The sequence below is a fragment of the Littorina saxatilis genome, linkage group LG15 (genome assembly GCF_037325665.1).
Source record: "Littorina saxatilis isolate snail1 linkage group LG15, US_GU_Lsax_2.0, whole genome shotgun sequence".
NCBI classification, from domain to species: Eukaryota; Metazoa; Mollusca; class Gastropoda; order Littorinimorpha; family Littorinidae; genus Littorina; species Littorina saxatilis.
Window position 1 is genome coordinate 2,121,626 of NC_090259.1, and position 26,943 is coordinate 2,148,568.

General features: G+C 45.3%; 3 protein-coding genes across 6 annotated transcripts in view; 2 read left to right on the top strand and 1 right to left on the bottom strand.

Moving 5' to 3' along the window:
- The window catches only part of LOC138948182 (coiled-coil domain-containing protein 180-like), a 166,797-nt gene extending 157,362 nt beyond the window's left edge, over window positions 1-9,435 (top strand). For 3 of the 4 annotated variants that reach the window (XM_070319677.1, XM_070319678.1, XM_070319680.1), the window contains one exon: window positions 8,006-9,435. In XM_070319677.1, the coding sequence (XP_070175778.1) occupies window positions 8,006-8,143 (138 nt within the window). In that variant the 3' untranslated portion in view covers window positions 8,144-9,435. Of the gene's footprint in view, window positions 1-7,757; window positions 7,831-8,005 lie in introns of those variants that run through there. The other variant, XM_070319679.1, reaches the window with a different exon arrangement.
- Window positions 9,436-12,618: 3,183 nt separating this feature from the next.
- Window positions 12,619-14,723, bottom strand: LOC138948190 (uncharacterized). Its single transcript, XM_070319694.1, has 2 exons — window positions 14,104-14,723; window positions 12,619-13,575 (listed from the first exon to the last, which is right to left on the bottom strand). The coding sequence occupies exons 1-2, from the start codon at window positions 14,643-14,645 to the stop codon at window positions 13,341-13,343; spliced, it is 777 nt and encodes a 258-aa protein (XP_070175795.1). The 5' UTR covers window positions 14,646-14,723; the 3' UTR covers window positions 12,619-13,340.
- A 19-nt stretch (window positions 14,724-14,742) lies between these two features.
- LOC138948183 (actin-related protein 5-like) overlaps window positions 14,743-26,943 on the top strand; it is a 65,136-nt gene continuing 52,935 nt past the window's right edge. Inside the window, exons 1-6 of the mRNA XM_070319683.1 lie at window positions 14,743-14,809; window positions 16,251-16,388; window positions 17,857-17,945; window positions 18,361-18,465; window positions 18,952-19,063; window positions 24,899-24,994. Coding sequence (XP_070175784.1) covers window positions 16,271-16,388; window positions 17,857-17,945; window positions 18,361-18,465; window positions 18,952-19,063; window positions 24,899-24,994 — 520 coding nt within the window. The 5' untranslated portion in view covers window positions 14,743-14,809; window positions 16,251-16,270. The remainder of the gene's footprint in view (window positions 14,810-16,250; window positions 16,389-17,856; window positions 17,946-18,360; window positions 18,466-18,951; window positions 19,064-24,898; window positions 24,995-26,943) is intronic.

A 26,943-nucleotide genomic window follows, 5' to 3' on the forward strand; every position in this document is an offset into this window, starting at 1 on the left:
CTGTGTCCGCGTGTTTGCATCATTTAGAGATAAATACAAACTGGTATCATCAGCAAAAAGTTTAATGACAGATTCGATATTAATGACAATATCGTTAATGTACACAAGGAACAACAATGGCCCCAGAACAGAACCTTGGGGAACACCTGAACAAACACGTCCGTATGTCGATTTCCTGCCTTGGATAACAACGGCTTGTAACCTGCCTGTCAAATAATCTTCAAACCATTTTAATAAAACACCTCTTATGCCTATAGCATATAATTTATGCAACAAACCCTTGTGCCACACTCTGTCGAAGGCTTTTGATATATCACAGAAAACAGCCTGTATAGTGTGTTGGTGTTTGTAGTCGTGTGTGTGTTGGTGTTTGTAGTTGTGGGTGTGTGTGTTGGTGTTTGTAGTTGTGTGTGTGTGTGTTGGTGTTTGTAGTTGTGGGTGTGTTGGTGTTTGTAGTTGTGGGTGTGTTGGTGTTTGTAGTCGTGTGTGTGTTAGTGTTTGTAGTCGTGTGTGTGTTGGTGTTTGTAGTTGTGGGTGTGTGTGTTGGTGTTTGTAGTTGTGTGTGTGTGCGTGTTGGTGTTTGTAGTTGTGGGTGTGTGCGTGTTGGTGTTTGTAGTTGTGTGTGTGTGTGTGTGTTGGTGTTTGTAGTTGTGGGTGTGTGCGTGTTGGTGTTTGTAGTTGTGTGTGTGTGTTAATTGGTGTTTGTAGTTGTGTGTGTGTTGGTGTTTGTAGTTGTGGGTGTGTGTGTTGGTGTTTGTAGTTGTGTGTGTGTTGGTGTTTGTAGTTGTGGGTATGTTGGTGTTTGTAGTTGTGTGTGTGTGTGTTGGTGTTTGTAGTTGTGTGTGTGTTGGTGTTTGTAGTTGTGTGTGTGTTGGTGTTTGTAGTTGTGTGTGTGTTGGTGTTTGTAGTTGTGTGTGTGTTGGTGTTTGTAGTTGTGTGTGTGTTGGTGTTTGTAGTTGTGTGTGTGTTGGTGTTTGTAGTTGTGGGTATGTTGGTGTTTGTAGTTGTGTGTGTGTGTGTTGGTGTTTGTAGTTGTGTGTGTGTTGGTGTTTGTAGTTGTGTGTGTGTTGGTGTTTGTAGTTGTGTGTGTGTTGGTGTTTGTAGTTGTGTGTGTGTTGGTGTTTGTAGTTGTGTGTGTGTGTGTTGGTGTTTGTAGTTGTGTGTGTGTTGGTGTTTGTAGTTGTGTGTGTGTTGGTGTTTGTAGTTGTGTGTGTGTTGGTGTTTGTAGTTGTGTGTGTGTTGGTGTTTGTAGTTGTGTGTGTGTTGGTGTTTGTAGTTGTGTGTGTGTTGGTGTTTGTAGTTGTGGGTGTGTTGGTGTTTGTAGTTGTGTGTGTGTGTGTTGGTGTTTGTAGTTGTGTGTGTGTTGGTGTTTGTAGTTGTGTGTGTGTTGGTGTTTGTAGTTGTGTGTGTGTTGGTGTTTGTAGTTGTGTGTGTGTTGGTGTTTGTAGTTGTGGGTGTGTTGGTGTTTGTAGTTGTGGGTGTGTTGGTGTTTGTAGTTGTGGGTGTGTTGGTGTTTGTAGTTGTGGGTGTGTGCGTGTTGGTGTTTGTAGTTGTGTGTGTGTGTGTGTGTGTTGGTGTTTGTATAGTTGTGTGTGTGTGTGTGTTGGTGTTTGTAGTTGTGTGTGTGTTGGTGTTTGTAGTTGTGGGTGTGTTGGTGTTTGTAGTTGTGGGTGTGTTGGTGTTTGTAGTTGTGGGTGTGTTGGTGTTTGTAGTCGTGTGTGTGTTGGTGTTTGTAGTTGTGTGTGTGTGTGTTGGTGTTTGTAGTTGTGGGTGTGTTGGTGTTTGTAGTTGTGGGTGTGTTGGTGTTTGTAGTTGTGGGTGTGTTGGTGTTTGTAGTTGTGTGTGTGTTGGTGTTTGTAGTTGTGGGTGTGTTGGTGTTTGTAGTTGTGGGTGTGTTGGTGTTTGTAGTTGTGGGTGTGTTGGTGTTTGTAGTTGTGTGTGTGTTGGTGTTTGTAGTTGTGGGTGTGTTGGTGTTTGTAGTTGTGTGTGTGTTGGTGTTTGTAGTTGTGTGTGTGTTGGTGTTTGTAGTTGTGGGTGTGTTGGTGTTTGTAGTTGTGTGTGTGTTGGTGTTTGTAGTTGTGTGTGTGTTGGTGTTTGTAGTTGTGTGTGTGTGTGTTGGTGTTTGTAGTTGTGTGTGTGTTGGTGTTTGTAGTTGTGTGTGTGTTGGTGTTTGTAGTTGTGGGTGTGTTGGTGTTTGTAGTTGTGTGTGTGTTGGTGTTTGTAGTTGTGTGTGTGTTGGTGTTTGTAGTTGTGGGTGTGTTGGTGTTTGTAGTTGTGGGTGTGTGTGTTGGTGTTTGTAGTTGTGTGTGTGTGCGTGTTTGTAGTTGTGTGTGTGTTGGTGTTTGTAGTTGTGTGTGTGTGTGTTGGTGTTTGTAGTTGTGGGTGTGTTGGTGTTTGTAGTTGTGTGTGTGTTGGTGTTTGTAGTTGTGGGTGTGTTGGTGTTTGTAGTTGTGTGTGTGTTGGTGTTTGTAGTTGTGGGTGTGTTGGTGTTTGTAGTTGTGGGTGTGTTGGTGTTTGTAGTTGTGGGTGTGTGTGTTGGTGTTTGTAGTTGTGTGTGTGTGCGTGTTTGTAGTTGTGTGTGTGTTGGTGTTTGTAGTTGTGTGTGTGTGTGTTGGTGTTTGTAGTTGTGGGTGTGTTGGTGTTTGTAGTTGTGTGTGTGTGTGTTGGTGTTTGTAGTTGTGGGTGTGTTGGTGTTTGTAGTTGTGGGTGTGTTGGTGTTTGTAGTTGTGTGTGTGTTGGTGTTTGTAGTTGTGGGTGTGTTGGTGTTTGTAGTTGTGTGTGTGTTGGTGTTTGTAGTTGTGTGTGTGTTGGTGTTTGTAGTTGTGGGTGTGTTGGTGTTTGTAGTTGTGGGTGTGTGTGTTGGTGTTTGTAGTTGTGTGTGTGTGCGTGTTTGTAGTTGTGTGTGTGTTGGTGTTTGTAGTTGTGTGTGTGTTGGTGTTTGTAGTTGTGGGTGTGTTGGTGTTTGTAGTTGTGGGTGTGTTGGTGTTTGTAGTTGTGTGTGTGTTGGTGTTTGTAGTTGTGGGTGTGTTGGTGTTTGTAGTTGTGTGTGTGTTGGTGTTTGTAGTTGTGGGTGTGTGTGTTGGTGTTTGTAGTTGTGTGTGTGTTGGTGTTTGTAGTTGTGGGTGTGTTGGTGTTTGTAGTTGTGTGTGTGTTGGTGTTTGTAGTTGTGGGTGTGTTGGTGTTTGTAGTTGTGTGTGTGTTGGTGTTTGTAGTTGTGGGTGTGTGTGTTGGTGTTTGTAGTTGTGTGTGTGTTGGTGTTTGTAGTTGTGGGTGTGTTGGTGTTTGTAGTTGTGGGTGTGTTGGTGTTTGTAGTTGTGGGTGTGTTGGTGTTTGTAGTTGTGGGTGTGTTGGTGTTTGTAGTTGTGGGTGTGTTGGTGTTTGTAGTTGTGGGTGTGTTGGTGTTTGTAGTTGTGGGTGTGTTGGTGTTTGTAGTCGTGTGTGTGTTGGTGTTTGTAGTTGTGTGTGTGTTGGTGTTTGTAGTTGTGGGTGTGTTGGTGTTTGTAGTTGTGGGTGTGTTGGTGTTTGTAGTTGTGTGTGTGTTGGTGTTTGTAGTTGTGGGTGTGTGTGTTGGTGTTTGTAGTTGTGTGTGTGTTGGTGTTTGTAGTTGTGGGTGTGTTGGTGTTTGTAGTCGTGTGTTTGTTGGTGTTTGTAGTCGTGTGTGTGTTGGTGTTTGTAGTTGTGGGTGTGTGTGTTGGTGTTTGTAGTTGTGTGTGTGTGTGTTGGTGTTTGTAGTTGTGTGTGTGTTGGTGTTTGTAGTTGTGTGTGTGTTGGTGTTTGTAGTTGTGTGTGTGTTGGTGTTTGTAGTTGTGGGTGTGTTGGTGTTTGTAGTTGTGGGTGTGTTGGTGTTTGTAGTTGTGTGTGTGTTGGTGTTTGTAGTTGTGTGTGTGTTGGTGTTTGTAGTTGTGGGTGTGTTGGTGTTTGTAGTTGTGGGTGTGTTGGTGTTTGTAGTTGTGGGTGTGTTGGTGTTTGTAGTTGTGTGTGTGTGTGTTGGTGTTTGTAGTTGTGTGTGTGTTGGTGTTTGTAGTTGTGTGTGTGTTGGTGTTTGTAGTTGTGGGTGTGTTGGTGTTTGTAGTTGTGGGTGTGTTGGTGTTTGTAGTTGTGTGTGTGTGTGTTGGTGTTTGTAGTTGTGGGTGTGTGCGTGTTGGTGTTTGTAGTTGTGAGTGTGTGCGTGTTGGTGTTTGTAGTTGTGGGTGTGTGCGTGTTGGTGTTTGTAGTTGTGTGTGTGTGTGTGTGTTGGTGTTTGTATAGTTGTGTGTGTGTGCGTGTTGGTGTTTGTAGTTGTGGGTGTGTTGGTGTTTGTAGTTGTGTGTGTGTGTGTGTTGGTGTTTGTATAGTTGTGTGTGTGTGCGTGTTGGTGTTTGTAGTTGTGGGTGTGTTGGTGTTTGTAGTTGTGGGTGTGTTGGTGTTTGTAGTTGTGTGTGTGTGTGTGTGTTGGTGTTTGTATAGTTGTGTGTGTGTGCGTGTTGGTGTTTGTAGTTGTGTGTGTGTTGGTGTTTGTAGTTGTGGGTGTGTTGGTGTTTGTAGTTGTGGGTGTGTTGGTGTTTGTAGTTGTGGGTGTGTTGGTGGTTGTGGGTGTGTGTGTTGGTGTTTGTAGTTGTGTGTGTGTTGGTGTTTGTAGTTGTGTGTGTGTGCGTGTTGGTGTTTGTAGTTGTGTGTGTGTTGGTGTTTGTAGTTGTGGGTGTGTTGGTGTTTGTAGTTGTGTGTGTGTTGGTGTTTGTAGTTGTGGGTGTGTTGGTGTTTGTAGTTGTGGGTGTGTTGGTGTTTGTAGTTGTGGGTGTGTTGGTGGTTGTGGGTGTGTGTGTTGGTGTTTGTAGTTGTGTGTGTGTGCGTGTTGGTGTTTGTAGTTGTGTGTGTGTGTGTGTTGGTGTTTGTAGTTGTGTGTGTGTGCGTGTTGGTGTTTGTAGTTGTGGGTGTGTTGGTGTTTGTAGTTGTGGGTGTGTTGGTGTTTGTAGTTGTGGGTGTGTTGGTGTTTGTAGTTGTGGGTGTGTTGGTGTTTGTAGTCGTGTGTGTGTGTGTTGGTGTTTGTAGTTGTGTGTGTGTGTGTGTTGGTGTTTGTAGTTGTGGGTGTGTTGGTGTTTGTAGTTGTGGGTGTGTTGGTGTTTGTAGTCGTGTGTGTGTGTGTTGGTGTTTGTAGTTGTGTGTGTGTTGGTGTTTGTAGTTGTGTGTGTGTTGGTGTTTGTAGTTGTGGGTGTGTTGGTGTTTGTAGTTGTGGGTGTGTTGGTGTTTGTAGTCGTGTGTGTGTGTGTGTTGGTGTTTGTAGTTGTGGGTGTGTTGGTGTTTGTAGTTGTGGGTGTGTTGGTGTTTGTAGTCGTGTGTGTGTGTGTTGGTGTTTGTAGTTGTGTGTGTGTGTGTGTTGGTGTTTGTAGTTGTGGGTGTGTTGGTGTTTGTAGTTGTGGGTGTGTTGGTGTTTGTAGTCGTGTGTGTGTGTGTTGGTGTTTGTAGTTGTGTGTGTGTGTGTGTTGGTGTTTGTAGTTGTGGGTGTGTGTGTTGGTGTTTGTAGTTGTGTGTGTGCGTGTTGGTGTTTGTAGTTGTGGGTGTGTGTGTTGGTGTTTGTAGTTGTGGGTGTGTGTGTTGGTGTTTGTAGTTGTGTGTGTGTTGGTGTTTGTAGTTGTGTGTGTTGGTGTTTGTAGTTGTGGGTGTGTTGGTGTTTGTAGTTGTGGGTGTGTTGGTGTTTGTAGTTGTGGGTGTGTTGGTGTTTGTAGTTGTGGGTGTGTGTGTTGGTGTTTGTAGTTGTGTGTGTGTTGGTGTTTGTAGTTGTGGGTGTGTTGGTGTTTGTAGTTGTGTGTGTGTTGGTGTTTGTAGTTGTGTGTGTGTTGGTGTTTGTAGTTGTGGGTGTGTTGGTGTTTGTAGTTGTGGGTGTGTTGGTGTTTGTAGTTGTGTGTGTGTTGGTGTTTGTAGTTGTGGGTGTGTTGGTGTTTGTAGTTGTGGGTGTGTTGGTGTTTGTAGTTGTGGGTGTGTTGGTGTTTGTAGTTGTGTGTGTGTGTGTTGGTGTTTGTAGTTGTGGGTGTGTTGGTGTTTGTAGTTGTGGGTGTGTTGGTGTTTGTAGTTGTGTGTGTGTGTGTGTGTGTGTGTGTGTGTTGGTGTTTGTAGTTGTGTGTGTGTGTGTGTTGGTGTTTGTAGTTGTGTGTGTGTTGGTGTTTGTAGTTGTGTGTGTGTTGGTGTTTGTAGTTGTGGGTGTGTGTGTTGGTGTTTGTAGTTGTGTGTGTGTTGGTGTTTGTAGTTGTGGGTGTGTGTGTTGGTGTTTGTAGTTGTGTGTGTTGGTGTTTGTAGTTGTGTGTGTGTTGGTGTTTGTAGTTGTGGGTATGTTGGTGTTTGTAGTTGTGTGTGTGTGTGTTGGTGTTTGTAGTTGTGTTTTTGTTGGTGTTTGTAGTTGTGTGTGTGTTGGTGTTTGTAGTTGTGTGTGTGTTGGTGTTTGTAGTTGTGTGTGTGTTGGTGTTTGTAGTTGTGTGTGTGTTGGTGTTTGTAGTTGTGTGTGTGTTGGTGTTTGTAGTTGTGGGTATGTTGGTGTTTGTAGTTGTGTGTGTGTGTGTTGGTGTTTGTAGTTGTGTGTGTGTTGGTGTTTGTAGTTGTGTGTGTGTTGGTGTTTGTAGTTGTGTGTGTGTTGGTGTTTGTAGTTGTGTGTGTGTTGGTGTTTGTAGTTGTGTGTGTGTGTGTGTTGGTGTTTGTAGTTGTGTGTGTGTTGGTGTTTGTAGTTGTGTGTGTGTTGGTGTTTGTAGTTGTGTGTGTGTTGGTGTTTGTAGTTGTGTGTGTGTTGGTGTTTGTAGTTGTGTGTGTGTTGGTGTTTGTAGTTGTGGGTGTGTTGGTGTTTGTAGTTGTGTGTGTGTGTGTTGGTGTTTGTAGTTGTGTGTGTGTTGGTGTTTGTAGTTGTGTGTGTGTTGGTGTTTGTAGTTGTGTGTGTGTTGGTGTTTGTAGTTGTGTGTGTGTTGGTGTTTGTAGTTGTGTGTGTGTTGGTGTTTGTAGTTGTGGGTGTGTTGGTGTTTGTAGTTGTGTGTGTGTTGGTGTTTGTAGTTGTGGGTGTGTTGGTGTTTGTAGTTGTGGGTGTGTGCGTGTTGGTGTTTGTAGTTGTGTGTGTGTGTGTGTGTTGGTGTTTGTATAGTTGTGTGTGTGTGTGTGTGTGTTGGTGTTTGTAGTTGTGTGTGTGTGTTAATTGGTGTTTGTAGTTGTGTGTGTGTTGGTGTTTGTAGTCGTGTGTGTGTGTGTGTGTGTTGGTGTTTGTAGTTGTGTGTGTGTGTGTGTTGGTGTTTGTAGTTGTGTGTGCGTGTGTGGATGGCAAAAACCACGCTGGGTCACAGCTCTACTGTGAAAGCCAGGGACTCTGCTTATGAGGTGTGTGTGGAGGAGGGTGTGTGTGTGTGGATGGGGGGTTGTGTTTGTGAGTGTGTGGGTGGGTTTTGTATGTGTGTGGGAGTTTGGATTTGTGTCCCTGTGTGTGTGTTGACAGGTGTCTGTGTATTGGGGGGGGGGGGGGGACAGTGACAATCAAACTCTACTGTGAAAGCCAGGGAGCTCTGCTTATGAAGTGTGTTTGCGGAATTGTGTATACTTGTGTTTGTGAGGGGAGGGGGAGAGGAGATGGGGGGGGGGGGGGGGGAGTAGTGGACAGCCAGAACCACTTGTTCAGATCCAGATCTGGAACACAGCTGTAAGATAATCCACCTGTTCACAAGGTGTGTCTGTGAGAACATGTATGCAACTTGTAGATTCTCTCAGTCAGCCTCTCTTCATTCAACATAAACAAATGTGATTGATGATTGCAGGACTACAAGGCTCAGTTAGCCTCTCTTCATTCAACATAAACAAATGTGATTGATGATTGCAGGACTACAAGGCTCAGTTAGCCTCTCTTCATTCAACATAAACAAATGTGATTGATGATTGCAGGACTACAAGGCTCAGTTAGCCTCTCTTCATTCAACATAAACAAATGTGATTGATGATTGCAGGACTACAAGGCTCAGTTAGCCTCTCTTCATTCAACATAAACAAATGTGATTGATGATTGCAGGACTACAAGGCTCAGTTTGAGAAGACGCTGGCCAACATTGAGAAGGACAAAGATCGGCTGGTCAGAGACGAGCAGCACTGGACCACCAGCTGGCTGACCTCCGTACAACGCGTCAGGGATCTCTACCAAACTGAATAACTTTGCACAGCAATACCAACATCTACAAAGGCAGATAAATCCATCTGAGATCAGTTAATTCTGCTGAGGACAATTCTGTTGCAAGAAGAGCACAAAATCTGTTAAAACTGAATGATTTTTTCTTTTATATTTTTGAAGAGGGAAAGACTGTGGTAAAAGTATTTCATCCCTTCTCTGATATGTTTTAATTTGATATTTTGTGTTTGAGTTTTTACCTCTTGTGTACATGTGTGTTTCACTTTCAGTGGATCCTGGCTCCATCATCAAGTTAGGGTTAGGCTCCATCATCAAGTTAGGGTTAGGCTCCATCATCAAGTTAGGGTTAGGGTTAGGCTCCATCATCAAGTTGTTTTTTTCGGTTTTTTTCTGTGCGTTACATTGTGTCTACTTGTACAATGTGTATGGTTGTATTATGTGTATGGTTGACAAAAGTTTCAAACAAAATAATGTAAGAAGTATCAATCATTTTAAAATCAAATTCAAAGGCGGACAGATTTACACTGATTTCAGTTTTATATAAAATTCTTTTTCAAGGCCTGTTAAAGTCTGCTGTGGCTATAATACAGCTTGACGCTTCATCGATTTCAAATCAATAATAAGCTGGCAGCAAACAGTTTAACAGGTAGCATCTTAAACTATGCTGACACCAATGGACTGTGAAACAAAAGTATATAGCTTGTTTAGTTTGGGGTGAAACAAAAGTATATAGCTTATTTAGTTTGGGGTGAAACAAAAGTATATAGCTTATTTAGTTTGGGGTGAAACAAAAGTATATAGCTTATTTAGTTTGGGGTGAAACAAAAGTATATATAGCTTATTTAGTTTGGGGTGAAACAAAAGTATAGCTTATTTAGTTTGGGGTGAAACAAAAGTATATAGCTTATTTAGTTTGGGCGACGTTAAACACCAAATAAAGAAAGATTCAGTTTGGGGTTACCTGCAGGACAGTGGAACCCTCCTTTTTCAGACATGAGACCAGCAAATGTTCCAAAAGTAGGAAAGTAAGCTGGGGTCCGTACTTTTCACACATTTAGAAGAACAGTAAATTAAATTGATAATAAATTATGGGTACACTTGTAAAATAATGTTTATAACTTTGTTCAGAAGATGCATATTTTGTCACTAGTAATGAATTCGTGTGATTTCATGTGAGCTTTACCAAACATGAAATTGCATCGTTATGATGTTTTTCCTCCTCTGAATTTTTTTGTCTTTCGAGTATTCATCCGTGATGCATTCCGTCCATTCCTATGTTAACTGTGATATCAATAAAAGCTCCAGCTGTGAAGATCTTCTGTGTGTGTGTGTGTGTCACTGTGTGTGTGTGACTGTATGTGTGTCACTGTGTGTGTGTGTCACTGTGTGTGTGTGTGTCACTGTGTGTGTGTCACTGTGTATGTGTGACTGTATGTGTGTCACTGTGTGTGTGTGTGTCACTGTGTGTGTGTCACTGTGTGTGTGTCACTGTGTGTGTGTCACTGTGTGTGTCACTGTGTATGTGTGTCACTGTGTATGTGTGTCACTGTGTATGTGTGTCACTGTGTATGTGTGTGTGTCACTGTGTGTGTGTGTCACTGTGTGTGTGTGTGTGTCACTGTGTGTGTGTTCCTGGTCAAATTTGTTATCATACTAAGAGAAAACAACATTGATAATTGAGTTTCATTGTACACTTCTAAGTACTTTATACTGAAGCAATCATCACAGGCAAAGTGTGACAGCAGTTTGCTGCCCGCCTACAATATAGGCTCGATTTCATGTTTATACACATCTAATTCTAAATAAGTAATACAATCAGACAGGAAAATTGTATCTTGGTTGTCAAAAACACAAACATGCACACACACACACACACACTGACACACGCACACTGACACACACACACTGACACACACACACACACACACACTGACACACGCACACACACACTGACACACACACACACACACTGACACACACACACACACACACACACACTGACACACTGACACACACACACTGACACACACACACACACACACACACACACTGACACACGCACACACACACTGACACACGCACACTTTAAACTATGTGTCTTGTCAAACTCATCAATCCATCTTCATCTCCATCATAACTCATAACATTTTATTGATCCAACAAAGGAAATTAATTTAGTCATCAGCACATATAGGTCATTAATTAATAACTATAAAAGAATAAAAGAAGAAAATTCATAAAACCCATGATATAAAAATACCCTTTTTTCTTGCACACCTGACACACCGACACACCAATACACATGCATACATGCCTACATACATACCTACATACATACCTACATACATACCTACATACATACCTACATACATACATACATACATACATACATACATACATACATTCCATGTTAAAGTGTAGTTAAGAACATCACAGTAATTATATCATTGTTTGGATTAACAGATAAGTTTTTATGTAAATGATGATAACAACAATCCATAATTAACGCTATTGCACTACCAAGGAAGAGACCAACCAAACACATAAAAACCAATAACAGTAATCATCATCATATGATTGAAAAGTCTGTGTGTTACTGTCAGAAGTAATCTAAATATCTTTCTAGTCTCTCAGATTTCAAACTCTTCTTACAAAATAGCTGTATTTTGTTCAAACGTATCTGGAGTTGGACCTTCTTCTTCAGCGTTCCAGAAATTCTGGTGACGTGTGAGCTCGTTTGCCCATTTGGGTTCCCCACACTGAGAGCATAGTCAGCTTCACTCCGTTTTTGTTGGGTAGGCATGCTGGGTATTTTTGTGTTTCCATAACCCACCGAACTCCGACATGGATTACAGGATCTTTTCCGTGCGTACTTGGTCTTGTGCTTGCGTGTACACACGAAGGGGGTTAAGTCACTAGCAGGTCTGCACGTAAGTTGACCTGGCACTGCTGTGCAGCACAGGCAAAATCCTCCCCTTTAGCTGCTCGCCAGCTGCTACCAGATACCCCCTGCTGCCAGACATTCCACTCCCACAGGGAAGGCGTCAGTCAGTGGCAGCTGTTGGCACCAGCAGGCTGGCCCTTCTTTGGCCCCTATTAAAAACCCTGGATGTTTACAATTTTCAGTGATCTATTGCAAGTGCTTGGACCTTTTTGGTTTCCCAGGATTAACTGTGTTAGTGAATTGAAACTTTAGAGTATATGCACCAGAGCAAAAATGTTTTTAGTTACCAGTATTCTAAATGGAGTTTTTATTGTTGAAAGAGAGCAGGGTTCTGAGTTTTATTCACAGTGGTAGATGTGTTGTTGACAGTTTTGATGCTGTTACATGGGTTCTAACATACTATTCCTACTGTGTTTTGTGGTACCTGATTGTAGGTCTGTATTTTGAACTGTCATGAGCAGTGATGTGTAGGACTTAACTTTGGAAAAAAATAGTTTCTTTAAGGACAAACTGTGATTTGTGCATGTGTGTGTTCATTTTCTGACTGGCAAAGGGACTTGAAAAATGGGTGTGGATTTTTTAGTTGTTTAAGTTCAGCACACTTCGTGATGGAAACTCTTCATACAAAAGAAGCACACTTGGAGAGACTACATTCTCTTTGTCGTGTATGTGGAGAAAGATCAAAAAAGAAATATGACACTCTAGTGAAATTGTGTAGGTATGCCACCGTAGAACTTGACAGCTATCATGGAATAAACATCATGCTTGACAACAGTGACATTCATTCTCAAACATTGTGCAACAAATGTTTTTGCAGGGTGATGAAATTAAAAGGTTCACATGTTCCCTCGAAAATGTCGCTTGATAATGCCTATCAGGACATTCAAAACGCAGCTTTTCTATGGCAAGAGTTTGATGCTTCTTTACTTGCCAGCGACTGTCCTGTGTGTTCCAAATTTTTCAGTCAGACAAAAGGTGGAAGACCAGCAAAGAAAAAAAGATGCCAAGCAAGAAAGACAGATAGCTCTGGCGACTGTGTGACACATGTGTTTAGCGATGCTTCAACTTTTTTGCCACCACTGGCATCAACGCCTTCCAAAGCACCAAATACAGTTAGTGTGCAAACGTCTCCACTACAATCTAAACAGTGCACACCACAAAAAGAAAGCAGTTTTGTGCAAACCGCTACTCCAGAACGAAATAAAACGCCTAAAAGGTTTGTGATTTTGTAGAAGTGTGTATGTTCCTTCAAAGACAACAGAAAGGTGTTTTATTTCCTTCTTTGAGAAGTGTCTTTTTTTGTGAAACAAGTCTGAATACTATGTACTGAAAAAGATCTCAGCCTGCTTCTGTGATACAGTTTTAAAGAATTCACTGTCAGCAACTGACTCAGTGACTGACTAATAGAATAACCAGAGTTCTTTTGACACAAACAGTGAATGTGAGAACCCCCTCTCTCTAACTGTTTGCACAACAAACAGGAGTACCATTAGCTGCTATCTTGCCTGGCGCGTGGCCACCCACAGTGGAGTAATTAACCCCTTCCTGCCGGCGAATAGGACCTGGTAACAAGACTGGTGGTGAGTGATTCTGCATGCTGGCATGCTGTACTTCACACTGCATTCCTAACATTGCTTGTGGGAAATGGACAGCTTGAGTAATTGGGGTGTGAATGGAGTGGAGATTGGAAGAGATTGTGCTGGGACAGGAATGTGTCTGTTTGTATTCTGTCTCTTTGATACACCACACACTCTTTGCATGTACTCTCGACCTTGTCATGCTTGGTATCATTTTAAAGCTGAATGTATCCCCTATTATGCCATGGGTTGCCCGAGTCTATTTGATCGTGTCAGTTGTGTGTGCTTAGTCAAAATACACACTACCCTACTTTCTGGCTGTAGCAGCCAGCACTAGCAGACAGCAGTGGAGCAAGTGTTTTATTTATAGCGGGCCTACTGCCAGGCAATCTCACGCTGCCAGGCCAGCCCAGCTAAAGAGTGAGCTCTGCACAGCAGTGCTGGGAGATCGGAAAAATCTCCACTCTCAACCCACCAGGCGGCAGCGACCAGGATTCAAACTCACGACCTCCCGATTAGGAGGCCGACGTCTTACCACTGCGCCACTTCACCCGTCGTGGAGTTGGACCATGCACCTGTCTTCCACACTGTAGATGATGTTACATGAGCAGTAACTGTTTTGATCTGTACAAAATCCTGATCTCAAACTTAACCAGAGATATATTACATAACTATGTCTGTGACTAAACTTTAGTTGACATCAAGATGTCTTCTCTTTGGTGGCATTCAGATCTCCCAGAATGTCCAAGGCCTCTTCGTTGTTCGCTGTCTTCTCTTTGGTGACATTCAGATCTCCCAGAATGTCCAAGACCTCTTCGTTGTTCGCTGTCTTCTCTTTGGTGGCATTCAGATCTCCCAGAATTTCCAAGGCCTCTTCGTTGTTCGCTGTCCTCTGGACCGTCTCTCCGTGTGCTGCTAGGATCTCTTCTATGTTCCTGGATAAAAACAGAGTACATTGTATAAATTAAATATATATGTGTGTACAAATATAAGTCTTAGTAACTAAGTAAGCAAGAAATCCATGATACGTCTGGCAATGTAATGCTATCTTGATCAGTGTCATATTCCTTTCATGGATGATAACAGTAAACAATCAAAACAATGTAAAATCACTTTCAGACAAACACATCTCTCCATCTCTTTCCTGAACACACACACACACCCAAACACACACACACACACACACACACACCCCAAACACACACACACACACACACACACACCCAAACACACACACACACACACACACACACACACACACACACACACATGCAACAAAAACACACACTCAAATGAATAATGACAAGACTATATTATATATAGAGACGAAAACATATGGACATAAACATCTCTTGATCTCTCTCGACTCTCTCTCTCTCTTTCTCTAAACTGTATATATATTACGTAGACTTAAATAAGAATGTATTTCATATTTCTAGCTATGATAAATCTCAATTTCTTACTTGTGCTCAAGGCCTTTAAACCAGTCCAGGTTGTCAGCGATCAGATGTTTACTGCTGCAGTGCTCACACGTCACAATCACAACGCCTTTCTCATACGCCAGCTTGGAAAACATGTTCGTGTTTCTTCCACTGCATACTTTACATGTGTACTGAATGGCCATCTTTACTCCCACTTTGCCTATTTCTCTCTGTTCTTTCGTCTGCTCGACTGCTGTGTCGTCTGCTACGGATCTGTCCCCGTTCTTGCTGCTCGTGCTATTCCATTTTGTCGTCTGCTGCTGTGAAGCTGACGGTTCCAGAAAGTTATTTTCACAACCACAAACAGAGGTAACTTTTCTTACGTTCTGATCTCTTCGATTCGTTCTGCATTTAATGCATTCAGTTCTGAGGTTTGCACGTGAAAGAAAACTTGCATCAGAAAAGTTGGATCTAACAACCGAAAACAACGTACGTGTCTGAAAAGCGCGCATTGACTGGCTAAATACGCTGCTTCTAGACAAAACAATGACTCTGTTCGTAAACCTCATTGTAGCGAAAGACATGGTCGTCTTTACGTACAATCAAAAACTGTTGTCGTTTACATCAAAACAACCGCATGAGAATTGACAGGAAGTCGCATGAGAATTATCGCCCTTGTCAAGGGAGGCTAATCCGTAAATCTGTCTTTTGGAGCACGACATTTGAGTTCAGCGAGGTTATTTTGGTGGTAAGCAGCTTTATGCAAATATTTAACGTTTATTTTGTCTCTTTGGAAGATATCTGGTGTTCAGAAAGAAGAGGAGTTACTGTGGAACTGTGTTTCAGCCCTGTGCATGGTTCTCTCTCTCTCTCTTTCTCTCTCTCTCTCTCTCTCTCTGGAGACAACTCTTACTGATCTAATACTGATAGGACTCTTGTGTTCGTTTTGCTTAATATGGATCTGTTGTTTTAGCCTCTTCAAAAAACAGACCTGAAGCCAGTTTATTAGTAATAACTATATTACTATCAATACTCTAGTGCAACTGCAAGTTGTAGACAGTCAACGGTTCAGCAGAAATCTGGGGAAGAAATTGCTGTCAGCTGCTGAAGATATCAACAAAAATGTATCGATTGAACATTTGATTTCCCTTCATTAAGCCATATCTGCAGATGTCAGAGTCCGACAAAAACTCATGTTTAGGCTGCTAGCCGCGTCTTAAAAGGAGTGCATGTGTGTATGCCTTCAATGCAATCGTAACAAAATAAAAAGAATTCTGACTAAAAATAAAATCGATAAATATTATTTGTATTTTTGACCAAAATATGACATTTTACACAGATCTGACAGACAGTCATTGTTCACCTTGACCGCTGGTGCGGTCTCCCGATCTGTGAAAAAATTCTTATTTTCAATTCGGTCAAAAATACAAATAACATTATATTTTATATTCATGATTATGATTTAATAGTATGATATATATGATTATGATTTAATAGCATTGCAATTTTCATGCATGTTTACTGTTTTCATTTACATCAGCAGACTTCCAGTAACTCGCGGTCCACTAAATCGCGAATTCGGCTATATCGCGGAGACCTCTTGGACCCCCCAAAAAACAGGACCTGACATATTTAAAAACGTAAACGTCAACCAATGATTTTGATCCACCAATCATTCTGATCTAACAAATAGTATGTTTCCCCTCTCCGTTGTCTGATTAACTAGTAAGTTTGTGACGACGTATGAGTCGGAGAAAAAAGAAAAGAAATCGTCATCTGCTGATAAAAGAAAACGTGTCATCGCAGTTAATCTTTTGAGAACTTAGTTGCCAACAGAAGCGTCACACTTGCGAGAAACGCAGTAACACATACACATGAACATTGTAGCACAACCACATGCCAGGCGTGCGTGCGCACACACACACACGCACGCACATACACACATGCACGCACACACACACACATGCACTCACACGGCAATTAAGCGCACACACGCCAATGTGACGCTCACAGGCTTTTTGTGACCAAAAAGGGAAATAACCGCGTTTTTTTCTGACTCAGAAGAGAACGCAGTTTCTTCCCTTTAATTGGACCCCAAACTGCATCGCGAATCGGATATATCGCAATCAAAAATCTTTCGACCCCAAAGACCGCGAGTTAGTGGAAGTCTGCTGTATCACTATTTCCAGAAAAGATCGACCGGGTCAGGATGGCATTGGCAGACGAGATGTTCAAGTTCAAGGATGAGAAACCAGTTCCAGACAAAATCTTTGACTACCCAGTTGAGGGCTTGGGAGACAGAAAAATCCCTGTGGTCATTGATAATGGTAATGGCAGTGTTTCATCATTTGCTGTAGAGAAATGATTGCTTCAAGACAATGAAGTATTGGCCTTGTGGTCGGGTTAAGGTGGAGATTTTTCCGATCTCCCAGGTCAAGTTATGTGCAGACCTGCTAGTGCCTTATCCCCCTTCGTGTGTACACGCAAGCACAAGACCAAGTGCGCACGGAAAAGATATAGAAATCCATGTCAGAGTTCCAGACCTGTTTACCCTTACGATTTTGGCGTAATTTATTACGATTTTCTGCAAAAAATACGCCATTCCGCTATCCGTGTCAAGACTACGATTTTCATAAATAAAATTTTTTTTTTAAAAAAACCCAAATTATTATTATTTAAAAAAAAAAATTAATTCACATGTTTGGCATTGTTTTTTTCAATGGCAAAATGGGGGGAAAAGCACAGGACTGACCAGAGATCATGTCTGTCTGATGAGACGCTGGAGAGCCTTCTAGTGTTGAAGTCTCGCCCTCACTCATTCGGCAAGCGCAAGTACAGTAGAGAAGCGCTTGACACACTGAAAAAGGCCTACTACGAGCAAAAGAAAAAGAATCAGTGATGCATGTGCTTTTGATGTGATCTTCTTTGAAATTATGATGACTACAAAAACTGACTGATGTGTTTTGTTTGTGAATGATGGATAAATGTGCATGATTGCGTTTCGCAGATACAGTTGTCATGTGCGTTGTAATTGGCGACGAATGCTGGATGATTACTATTTTTGTGCGAGGATTACTATTTTTGGGGCTGAGCATTACTCCAAAACACTTGTGGGGGTAAACAGGTCTGGAGTTCGGTGGGTTATAGAAACACGAAAATACCCAGCATGCTTCCTCCGAAAGCAGCGTATGGCTGCCTAAATGGCGGGGTTAAAAATACCCAGCATGCTTCTTCCGAAAGCAGCGACTATGACTGCCTAAATGGCGGGGTTAAAAATACCCAGCATGCTTCCTCCGAAAGCAGCGTATGGCTGCCTAAATGGCGGGGTTAAAAATACCCAGCATGCTTCCTCCGAAAGCAGCGTATGGCTGCCTAAATGGCGGGGTTAAAAATGGTCATGCATGTAAAATTCCACTTGTGCAGAAACACGAGTGTACGTGATAGTTTCACCCCACGAACACAGAAGAAGACGTAGAAGGCCTTGTGGTCTTGCCTGAACTCTTGATAAATTGTGTTAGTTTCATATTACACTTGTATTGTCGTAAACATTGAAGCTTTTTTTCCTGCTACTTTTCCTTGCTGTAAAGGTGCAGTAAACATGCTAATTTAGGGGAGCTTAGTACCTTGGGTAGTATGATGGATTGGTACCAGTATTCTCTAAGTTGATTTCAAAATGAAGATGTCACATGTCATGCGCCTTACAATTACATTGTCAAAATCTCATTTTCTTTAGCGTCTTGCAAAGGTTCTGGCTTTGATTTTGAAAACGTTTCTTGCAACTTCTTCTCATTTCAGGGTCTTGCAACTGTCGTGTTGGCTGGGCTACAGACGAGAAACCAACAATGTCCTTTAGAAATGTTACAGCCAAGCAACGTGGAAAGAAGGTGTGTTTGTGTGTGTGTATGTGCACATGAGTGTGTGGTGTGTAGGTGTGTCTGTGTGTGTGTGTGTGTGTGTAGGTCTACGAGGTGTGCACATATATAATATGTGTGTTTTTGCACAATCAAATTCATGTGTGTGTGTGAAGGGGTGCATGGTGGATGTGTGGGTGATTTGGGATGCATATTCGTAATCTGTGTAACAGGTGTGTTTCAGGTATGAGTGTTCCCGTAGTTTGAACTCGTTATCACCAATTGCATGACAAAAAAAATGCTTTTTAAGGATATAAGAAATACAATTGGACGCCAACTATTTTAGTCTTATTGTTGTTGTTGTTGGTGCTCACAGGTGATGGTTGTGGTGTTTTTCTTTTTGCAACGTATGATATAATGTTCTTTAATGTCAATCTATTCTTTTCAGGAAAATGAACTTCAGATTGGCAATGACATCTCGAACATTGACGTGATACGATGGATTCTGAGGACCCAGTTTGATCGCAATGTTGTGACGCTGTACGATGTACAGGTAAACCAATCTAGCTCAGTACCTGCTCAGCTTTTGCTCACATTACGTCTTGTCAAATGTTGAGAGCGACAAGAGTTTTCAGAGTGTCCACTCTGAGGAACTGTTGAGAGCACCAGGTCTTCTTCGTGTGTTCCTATTCCAGTCCTTCCTTTTGAGTGAAATCGTGAAAGTAACCTGTAAAGCACACTTATGACTCCCGAATATGAGGTCTGTGTGTGTGTGAGACTGTGTGTGTGTGTGTGTGAGACTGTGTGTGTGTGTGCAACATGCTAATTTCTATGTTTTCACATGCATTGTGTATACTTATTCAAGTTATTGCATTGTTTTGTGCCTTCGAAGTTGTACAACATTTGGTTACAAGACTATAGTATATTTATGTAGAAAGTTCACTTCTTTGGTTTCTTCTGCGTTTGCATCCTACGTGCACTCACTTTTTGTAGGAGTGACTTAAAGCTCACTAATTTTGCCTTATTTTTATGCACACAGGAACAGATATTTGACCACATATTCACACATCTTGGAGTCAACACAGAAGGAAGGGTGGACCATCCCATAGTACTGACAGAGGCTGTTGTTAATCCTAACTACTGCAGGCAACGTGAGTACCGGGTCTTTTCCACTCTTTTTCTGATTAGTAGCCATATTCCGCAGGGACTAATGTTGCCTACCGGCACGGTTGGCCTAGTGTTAAGGCGTCCACCCCATGATCGGGAGGTCGTGGGTTCGAACCCCGGCCGGGTTATACCCAAGACTTTAAAATTGGCAATCTAGTGGCTGCTCCGCCTGGCGTCTGGCATTATGGGGTTAGTGATAGGACTGGTTGGTCCGGTGTCAGAATAATGTGACTGGGTGAGACATGAAGCCTGTGCTGCGACTTAATAATAATAATAATAAGAACATTTATATAGCGCTAAATCAAAAACTTTCGTTAAAAAGGCTTGCTCTAAGCGCTTGACATCTAAACTAAAACGTCATTCACACTCTTTACAATGATGTACAAGAACTTCATGTCACACTCTTTCATTCAGTATAGCACCATTCACACAGTTGTTATGACTTCTGTCTTGTGTGTGGCGCACGTTATATGTCAAAGCAGCACTGCCCTGATATGGGCCCTTCATGGTCGGCTGGGCATTAAGCAAACAAACAAACAAACAAAAACTAATGTTGCCACTTGAGGGTGAAGAGAGGTCCAACCAGCCAACGTCCACAACAACAACAAGATAAGGAAAGATCGTACTGCTTATTTTCAGGTATCAATCTAGACCAATCCTGCTACTGTAGCGGTCCCCGGGGCCCACACTGGCACAGCTCTAGACATCGTTTACCCTACTGTAGCGGTCCCCGGGACCCACACTGACACAGCTCTAGACATCGTTTACCCTACTGTAGCAGTCACCGGGGCCCACACTGGCACAGCTCTAGACATCGTTTACCCTACTGTAGCGGTCCCCGGGAACCACACTGGCGCAGCTCTAGACATCGTTTACCCTACTGTAGCTGGCCCCGGGGCCCACACTGGCGCAGCTCTAGACATCGTTTACCCTACTGTAGCGGTCCCCGGGACCCACACTGGCGCAGCTCTAGACATCGTTTACCCTACTGTAGCGGTCCCCGGGACCCACACTGGCGCAGCTCTAGACATCGTTTACCCTACTGTAGCGGTCCCCGGGACCCACACTGGCACAGCTCTAGACATCGTTTACCCTATCTGTAGCTGGCCCCGGGGCCCACACTGGCGCAGCTCTAGACATCGTTTACCCTACTGTAGCGGTCCCCGGGACCCACACTGGCGCAGCTCTAGACATCGTTTACCCTACTGTAGCGGTCCCCGGGACCCACACTGGCGCAGCTCTAGACATCGTTTACCCTACTGTAGCTGGCCCCGGGGCCCACACTGGCGCAGCTCTAGACATCGTTTACCCTACTGTAGCGGTCCCCGGGACCCACACTGGCGCAGCTCTAGACATCGTTTACCCTACTGTAGCGGTCCCCGGGACCCACACTGGCGCAGCTCTAGACATCGTTTACCCTACTGTAGCGGTCCCCGGGACCGACACTGGCACAGCTCTAGACATCGTTTACCCTACTGTAGCGGTCACCGGGGCCCACACTGGCACAGCTCTAGACATCGTTTACCCTACTGTAGCGGTCCCCGGGACCCACACTGGCGCAGCTCTAGACATCGTTTACCCTACTGTAGCGGTCCCCGGGGCCCACACTGGCGCAGCTCTAGACATCGTTTACCCTACTGTAGCGGTCCCCGGGACCCACACTGGCGCAGCTCTAGACATCGTTTACCCTACTGTAGCGGTCCCCGGGACCCACACTGGCGCAGCTCTAGACATCGTTTACCCTACTGTAGCGGTCCCCGGGGCCCACACTGACACAGCTCTAGACATTGTTTACCCTACTGTAGCTGTCCCCGGGGCCCACACTGACACAGCTCTAGACATTGTTTACCCTACTGTAGCGGTCCCCTGGGCCCACACTGACACAGCTCTAGACATCGTTTACCCTACTGTAGCGGTCCCCGGGGCCCACACTGGCACAGCTCTAGACATCGTTTACCCTACTGTAGCGGTCCCCGGGGCCCACACTGGCACAGCTCTAGACATCGTTTACCCTACTGTAGCGGTCCCCGGGGCCCACACTGACACAGCTCTAGACATCGTTTACCCTACTGTAGCGGTCCCCGGGGCCCACACTGACACAGCTCTAGACATCGTTTACCCTACTGTAGCTGTCCCCGGGGCCCACACTGGCACAGCTCTAGACATCGTTTACCCTACTGTAGCGGTCCCCGGGGCCCACACTGACACAGCTCTAGACATCGTTTACCCTACTGTAGCTGTCCCCGGGGCCCACACTGGCACAGCTCTAGACATCGTTTACCCTACTGTAGCGGTCCCCGGGGCCCACACTGGCACAGCTCTAGACATCGTTTACCCTACTGTAGCGGTCCCCGGGGCCCACACTGACACAGCTCTAGACATCGTTTACTCTACTGTAGCGGTCCCCGGGGCCCACACTGACACAGCTTTAGACATCGTTTACCCTACTGTAGCGGTCCCCAGGGCCCACACTGACACAGCTCTAGACATCGTTTACCCTACTGTAGCGGTCCCCGGGACCCACACTGACACAGCTCTAGACATCGTTTACCCTACTGTAGCGGTCCCCGGGGCCCACACTGACACAGCTCTAGACATCATTTACCCTACTGTAGCGGTCCACGGGGTCCACACTGGCACAGCTCTAGACATCGTTTACCCTACTGTAGCGGTCCCCGGGGCCCACACTGGCGCAGCTCTAGACATCGTTTACCCTACTGTAGCTGTCCCCGGGGCCCACACTGGCACAGCTCTAGACATCGTTTACCCTACTGTAGTGGTCCCCGGGGCCCACACTGGCACAGCTCTAGACATCATTTCCCCTACTGTAGCGGTCCCCGGGCCCACACTGGCGCAGCTCTAGACATCGTTTACCCTACTGTAGCGGTCCCCGGGGCCCACACTGACACAGCTCTAGACATCGTTTACCCTACTGTAGCGGTCCCCGGGGCCCACACTGGCACAGCTCTAGACATCGTTTACCCAACTGTAGCGGTCCCCGGGGCCCACACTGGCGCAGCTCTAGACATCGTTTACCCTACTGTAGCGGTCCCCGGGGCCCACACTGACACAGCTCTAGACATCGTTTACCCTACTGTAGCTGTCCCCGGGCCCACACTGGCACAGCTCTAGACATCGTTTACCCTACTGTAGCTGTCCCCGGGCCCACACTGGCACAGCTCTAGACATCGTTTACCCTACTGTAGCGGTCCCCGGGGCCCACACTGGCACAGCTCTAGACATCGTTTACCCTACTGTAGCTGTCCCCAGGCCCACACTGGCACAGCTCTAGACATCGTTTACCCTACTGTAGCGATCCCCGGGGCCCACACTGGCGCAGCTCTAGACATCATTTACCCTACTGTAGCGGTCACCGGGGCCCACACTGACACAGCTCTAGACATCGTTTACCCTACTGTAGCGGTCCCCGGGGCCCACACTGGCACAGCTCTAGACATCGTTTACCCTACTGTAGCGGTCACCGGGGACCACACTGGCACAGCTCTAGACATCGTTTACCCTACTGTAGCGGTCACCGGGACCCACACTGACACAGCTCTAGACATCGTTTACCCTACTGTAGCGGTCCCCGGGGCCCACACTGACACAGCTCTAGACATCGTTTACCCTACTGTAGCGGTCCCCGGGGCCCACACTGGCACAGCTCTAGACATCGTTTACCCTACTGTAGCGGTCACCGGGGCCCACACTGGCGCAGCTCTAGACATCGTTTACCCTACTGTAGCGGTCCCCAGGACCCACACTGGCACAGCTCTAGACATCATTTACCCTACTGTAGCGGTCCCCGGGGTCCACACTGGCACAGCTCTAGACATCGTTTACCCTACTGTAGCGGTCCCCGGGCCCACACTGGCGCAGCTCTAGACATCGTTTACCCTACTGTAGCGGTCACCGGGGCCCACACTGGCGCAGCTCTAGACATCGTTTACCCTACTGTAGCGGTCCCCGGGACCCACACTGACACAGCTCTAGACATTGTTTACCCTACTGTAGCGGTCCCCGGGGCCCACACTGGCACAGCTCTAGACATCGTTTACCCTACTGTAGCGGTTCCCGGGCCCACACTGGCGCAGCTCTAGACATCGTTTACCCTACTGTAGGGGTCCCCGGGGCCCACACTGACACAGCTCTAGACATCGTTTACCCTACGGGAGCGGTCCCCGGGGCCCACACTGACACAGCTCTAGACATCGTTTACCCTACTGTAGCGGTCCCCGGGGCCCACACTGACACAGCTCTAGACATCGTTTACCCTACTGTAGCGGTCCCCGGGGCCCACACTGGCACAGCTCTAGACATCGTTTACCCTACTGTAGCGGTCCCCGGGTCCACACTGGCGCAGCTCTAGACATCGTTTACCCTACTGTAGCGGTCCCCGGGGCCCACACTGGCACAGCTCTAGACATTGTTTACCCTACTGTAGCGGTCCCCGGGGCCCACACTGGCGCAGCTCTAGACATCGTTTACCCTACTGTAGCGGTCCCCGGGACCCACACTGGCACAGCTCTAGACATCGTTTACCCTACTGTAGCGGTCCCCGGGGCCCACACTGGCACAGCTCTAGACATCGTTTACCCTACTGTAGCGGTCCCCGGGGCCCACACTGACACAGCTCTAGACATCGTTTACCCTACTGTAGCGGTTCCCGGGCCCACACTGGCGCAGCTCTAGACATCGTTTACCCTACTGTAGGGGTCCCCGGGGCCCACACTGACACAGCTCTAGACATCGTTTACCCTACGGGAGCGGTCCCCGGGGCCCACACTGACACAGCTCTAGACATCGTTTACCCTACTGTAGCGGTCCCCGGGGCCCACACTGGCACAGCTCTAGACATCGTTTACCCTACTGTAGCGGTCCCCGGGGCCCACACTGGCACAGCTCTAGACATCGTTTACCCTACTGTAGCGGTCCCCGGGTCCACACTGGCGCAGCTCTAGACATCGTTTACCCTACTGTAGCGGTCCCCGGGGCCCACACTGGCACAGCTCTAGACATTGTTTACCCTACTGTAGCGGTCCCCGGGGCCCACACTGGCGCAGCTCTAGACATCGTTTACCCTACTGTAGCGGTCCCCGGGACCCACACTGGCACAGCTCTAGACATCGTTTACCCTACTGTAGCGGTCCCCCGGGCCCACACTGGCACAGCTCTAGACATCGTTTACCCTACTGTAGCGGTCCCCGGGGCCCACACTGACACAGCTCTAGACATCGTTTACCCTACTGTAGCGGTCCCCGGGGCCCACACTGACACAGCTCTAGACATCGTTTACCCTACTTGCGCAGGGAGAAGTTTAGGGTAGAGAGTTATGCGCTTGTACCCTCAATTTGAAGGCCCCAGTTGATGTCGTATAAATAATGACATCAAAATGTTTTATACTCTTTGCCTAAAACTTAGTGACAAGTAATGGTTTAATTGTAATTTGATTCGCTTCGGAACTACAAACTTTCAGAGAGGGCAGAAAAGTAATACGCAGAAAGAGGATGGCTTGAGGAGGTAGAGACAGAGGAGGTAGGGGAGGGTCGATGCTAGAACGTGTGTGGGGAAAGGGAGGATCGAAGCAGATACAACAACAAAAAAGTCAAAAAGAATTGTTTTTTGTTTTTTGTTTGTGAGCAAGAAGTAGAATTTATCCAGTAATTTCTTTGTTGGTATTGGTTTATTGAATGATGTATTTCCTTCTGGCTGTTAGAACAGCATTTTCAAATACAGGCTGGGTGGCTGGGTGGGTTACACATGTTTTGAGGCATACACTGGGATTTCATGTTTGTGATTTGCTTGTCTCTCATTCACAGAGATGTCGGAGCTGCTGTTTGAGTGTTACCACGTGCCCAGTGTGTGCTATGGAGTCGACAGCCTCTTCAGCTTCTTCCACAACCACCCCAAGGCCTGTCAGTTGCTTCTCTCTCTTCTCTGTAACATGTTATTTTTGCCATCTACTTGTGTTGTTTTTATTTTGTGAAATGTTCATGCAGAGATGACCGTTGCGATATAACCTTCGTGGTTGAAAACGACGTTAAACACCAAATAAAGAAAGAAAGATGCAGAGATGATTGAATGAATGTTCAGGTGTTACAACCTTTAGTGTTGCTTTGTTACAACCTTTAGTGTTGCTTTGTTACAACCTTTAGTGTTGCTTTGTTACAACCTTTAGTGTTGCTTTGTTACAACCTTTAGTGTTGCTTTGTTACAACCTTTAGTGTTGCTTTGTTACAACCTTTAGTGTTGCTTTGTTACAACCTTTAGTGTTGCTTTGTTACAACCTTTAGTGTTGCTTTGTTACAACCTTTAGTGTTGCTTTGTTACAACCTTTAGTGTTGCTTTGTTACAACCTTTAGTGTTGCTTTGTTACAACCTTTAGTGTTGCTTTGTTACAACCTTTAGTGTTGCTTTGTTACAACCTTTAGTGTTGCTTTGTTACAACCTTTAGTGTTGCTTTGTTACAACCTTTAGTGTTGCTTTGTTACAACCTTTAGTGTTGCTTTGTTACAACCTTTAGTGTTGCTTTGGGGAAGAACAATGAAAACAAGAGGCGAAGCCTTCAAGGCTCACGTAAGAAATCGACAAACAGTAACACAAACTCAATCACTCCGTCACACACACACACACACACACACACACACACACACACACACACACACACACACACACACACACACACACACACACACACACACACACACACACACACACACACACACACACACACACACACACACACACACACACACACACACACACACACACACACACACACACACACACACACACACACACACACACACACACACACACACACACACACACACACACACACACACACACACACACACACACACACACACACACACACACACACACACACACACACACACACACACACACACACACACACACACACACACACACACACACACACACACACACACACACACACACACACACACACACACACACACACACACACACACACACACACACACACACACACACACACACACACACACACACACACACACACACACACACACACACACACACACACACACACACACACACACACACACACACACACACACACACACACACACACACACACACACACACACACACACACACACACACACACACACACACACACACACACACACACACACACACACACACACACACACACACACACACACACACACACACACACACACACACACACACACACACACACACACACACACACACACACACACACACACACACACACACACACACACACACACACACACACACACACACACACACACACACACACACACACACACACACACACACATACACACACACACACACACACACAGAAAGAGCATAGGTGAAACTGTGCAAGAAAGCGAGACACTAGATCTAGATCTGTCTGTCTGCATGTAGCCTACTTACAGGGACACGACTGCCAACTAGTCTCGGCCCGCTCAAAATAATAATGACAGAGACTTTCAGTACTTCCTTCGCGTGACGTCTAACCCTCTTACGTCATAATGTGACGTCAATGTAATGTGACGTCTTCAAATGTTAGAGTTTCTACCACAGACATACACACGCACGCACGCACACACGCACGCACAGACAGACAAAGTTACGATCGCATAGGCTACACTTACGTGAGCCAAAAAGAACAAACATAAAAAGAAAAAATTCATGATTTCTTGAATGCACATGAGCAGATCAGGTAATGGTATTTGATGTAGATTTCTGTCATGAAGAATATGCATATGCCCTGATCGGAAAGAAAAACCTCAAAATCAGTAAGCAAAACTAAGAGAGTGATGTGAACCAAGACCCCAAACCT

What these genes read in the sequence shown, in the direction of transcription:
- LOC138948190 (XM_070319694.1), bottom strand. Translation starts at nt 14,645, where the DNA reads ATGTCTTTCGCTACAATGAGGTTTACGAACAGAGTCATTGTTTTGTCT. An exon ending in TTTAAAGGCCTTGAGCACAA is followed by an intron (nt 13,576 to 14,103) that starts GTAAGAAATTGA and finishes GTTTTTATCCAG; the next exon opens with GAACATAGAAGAGATCCTAG.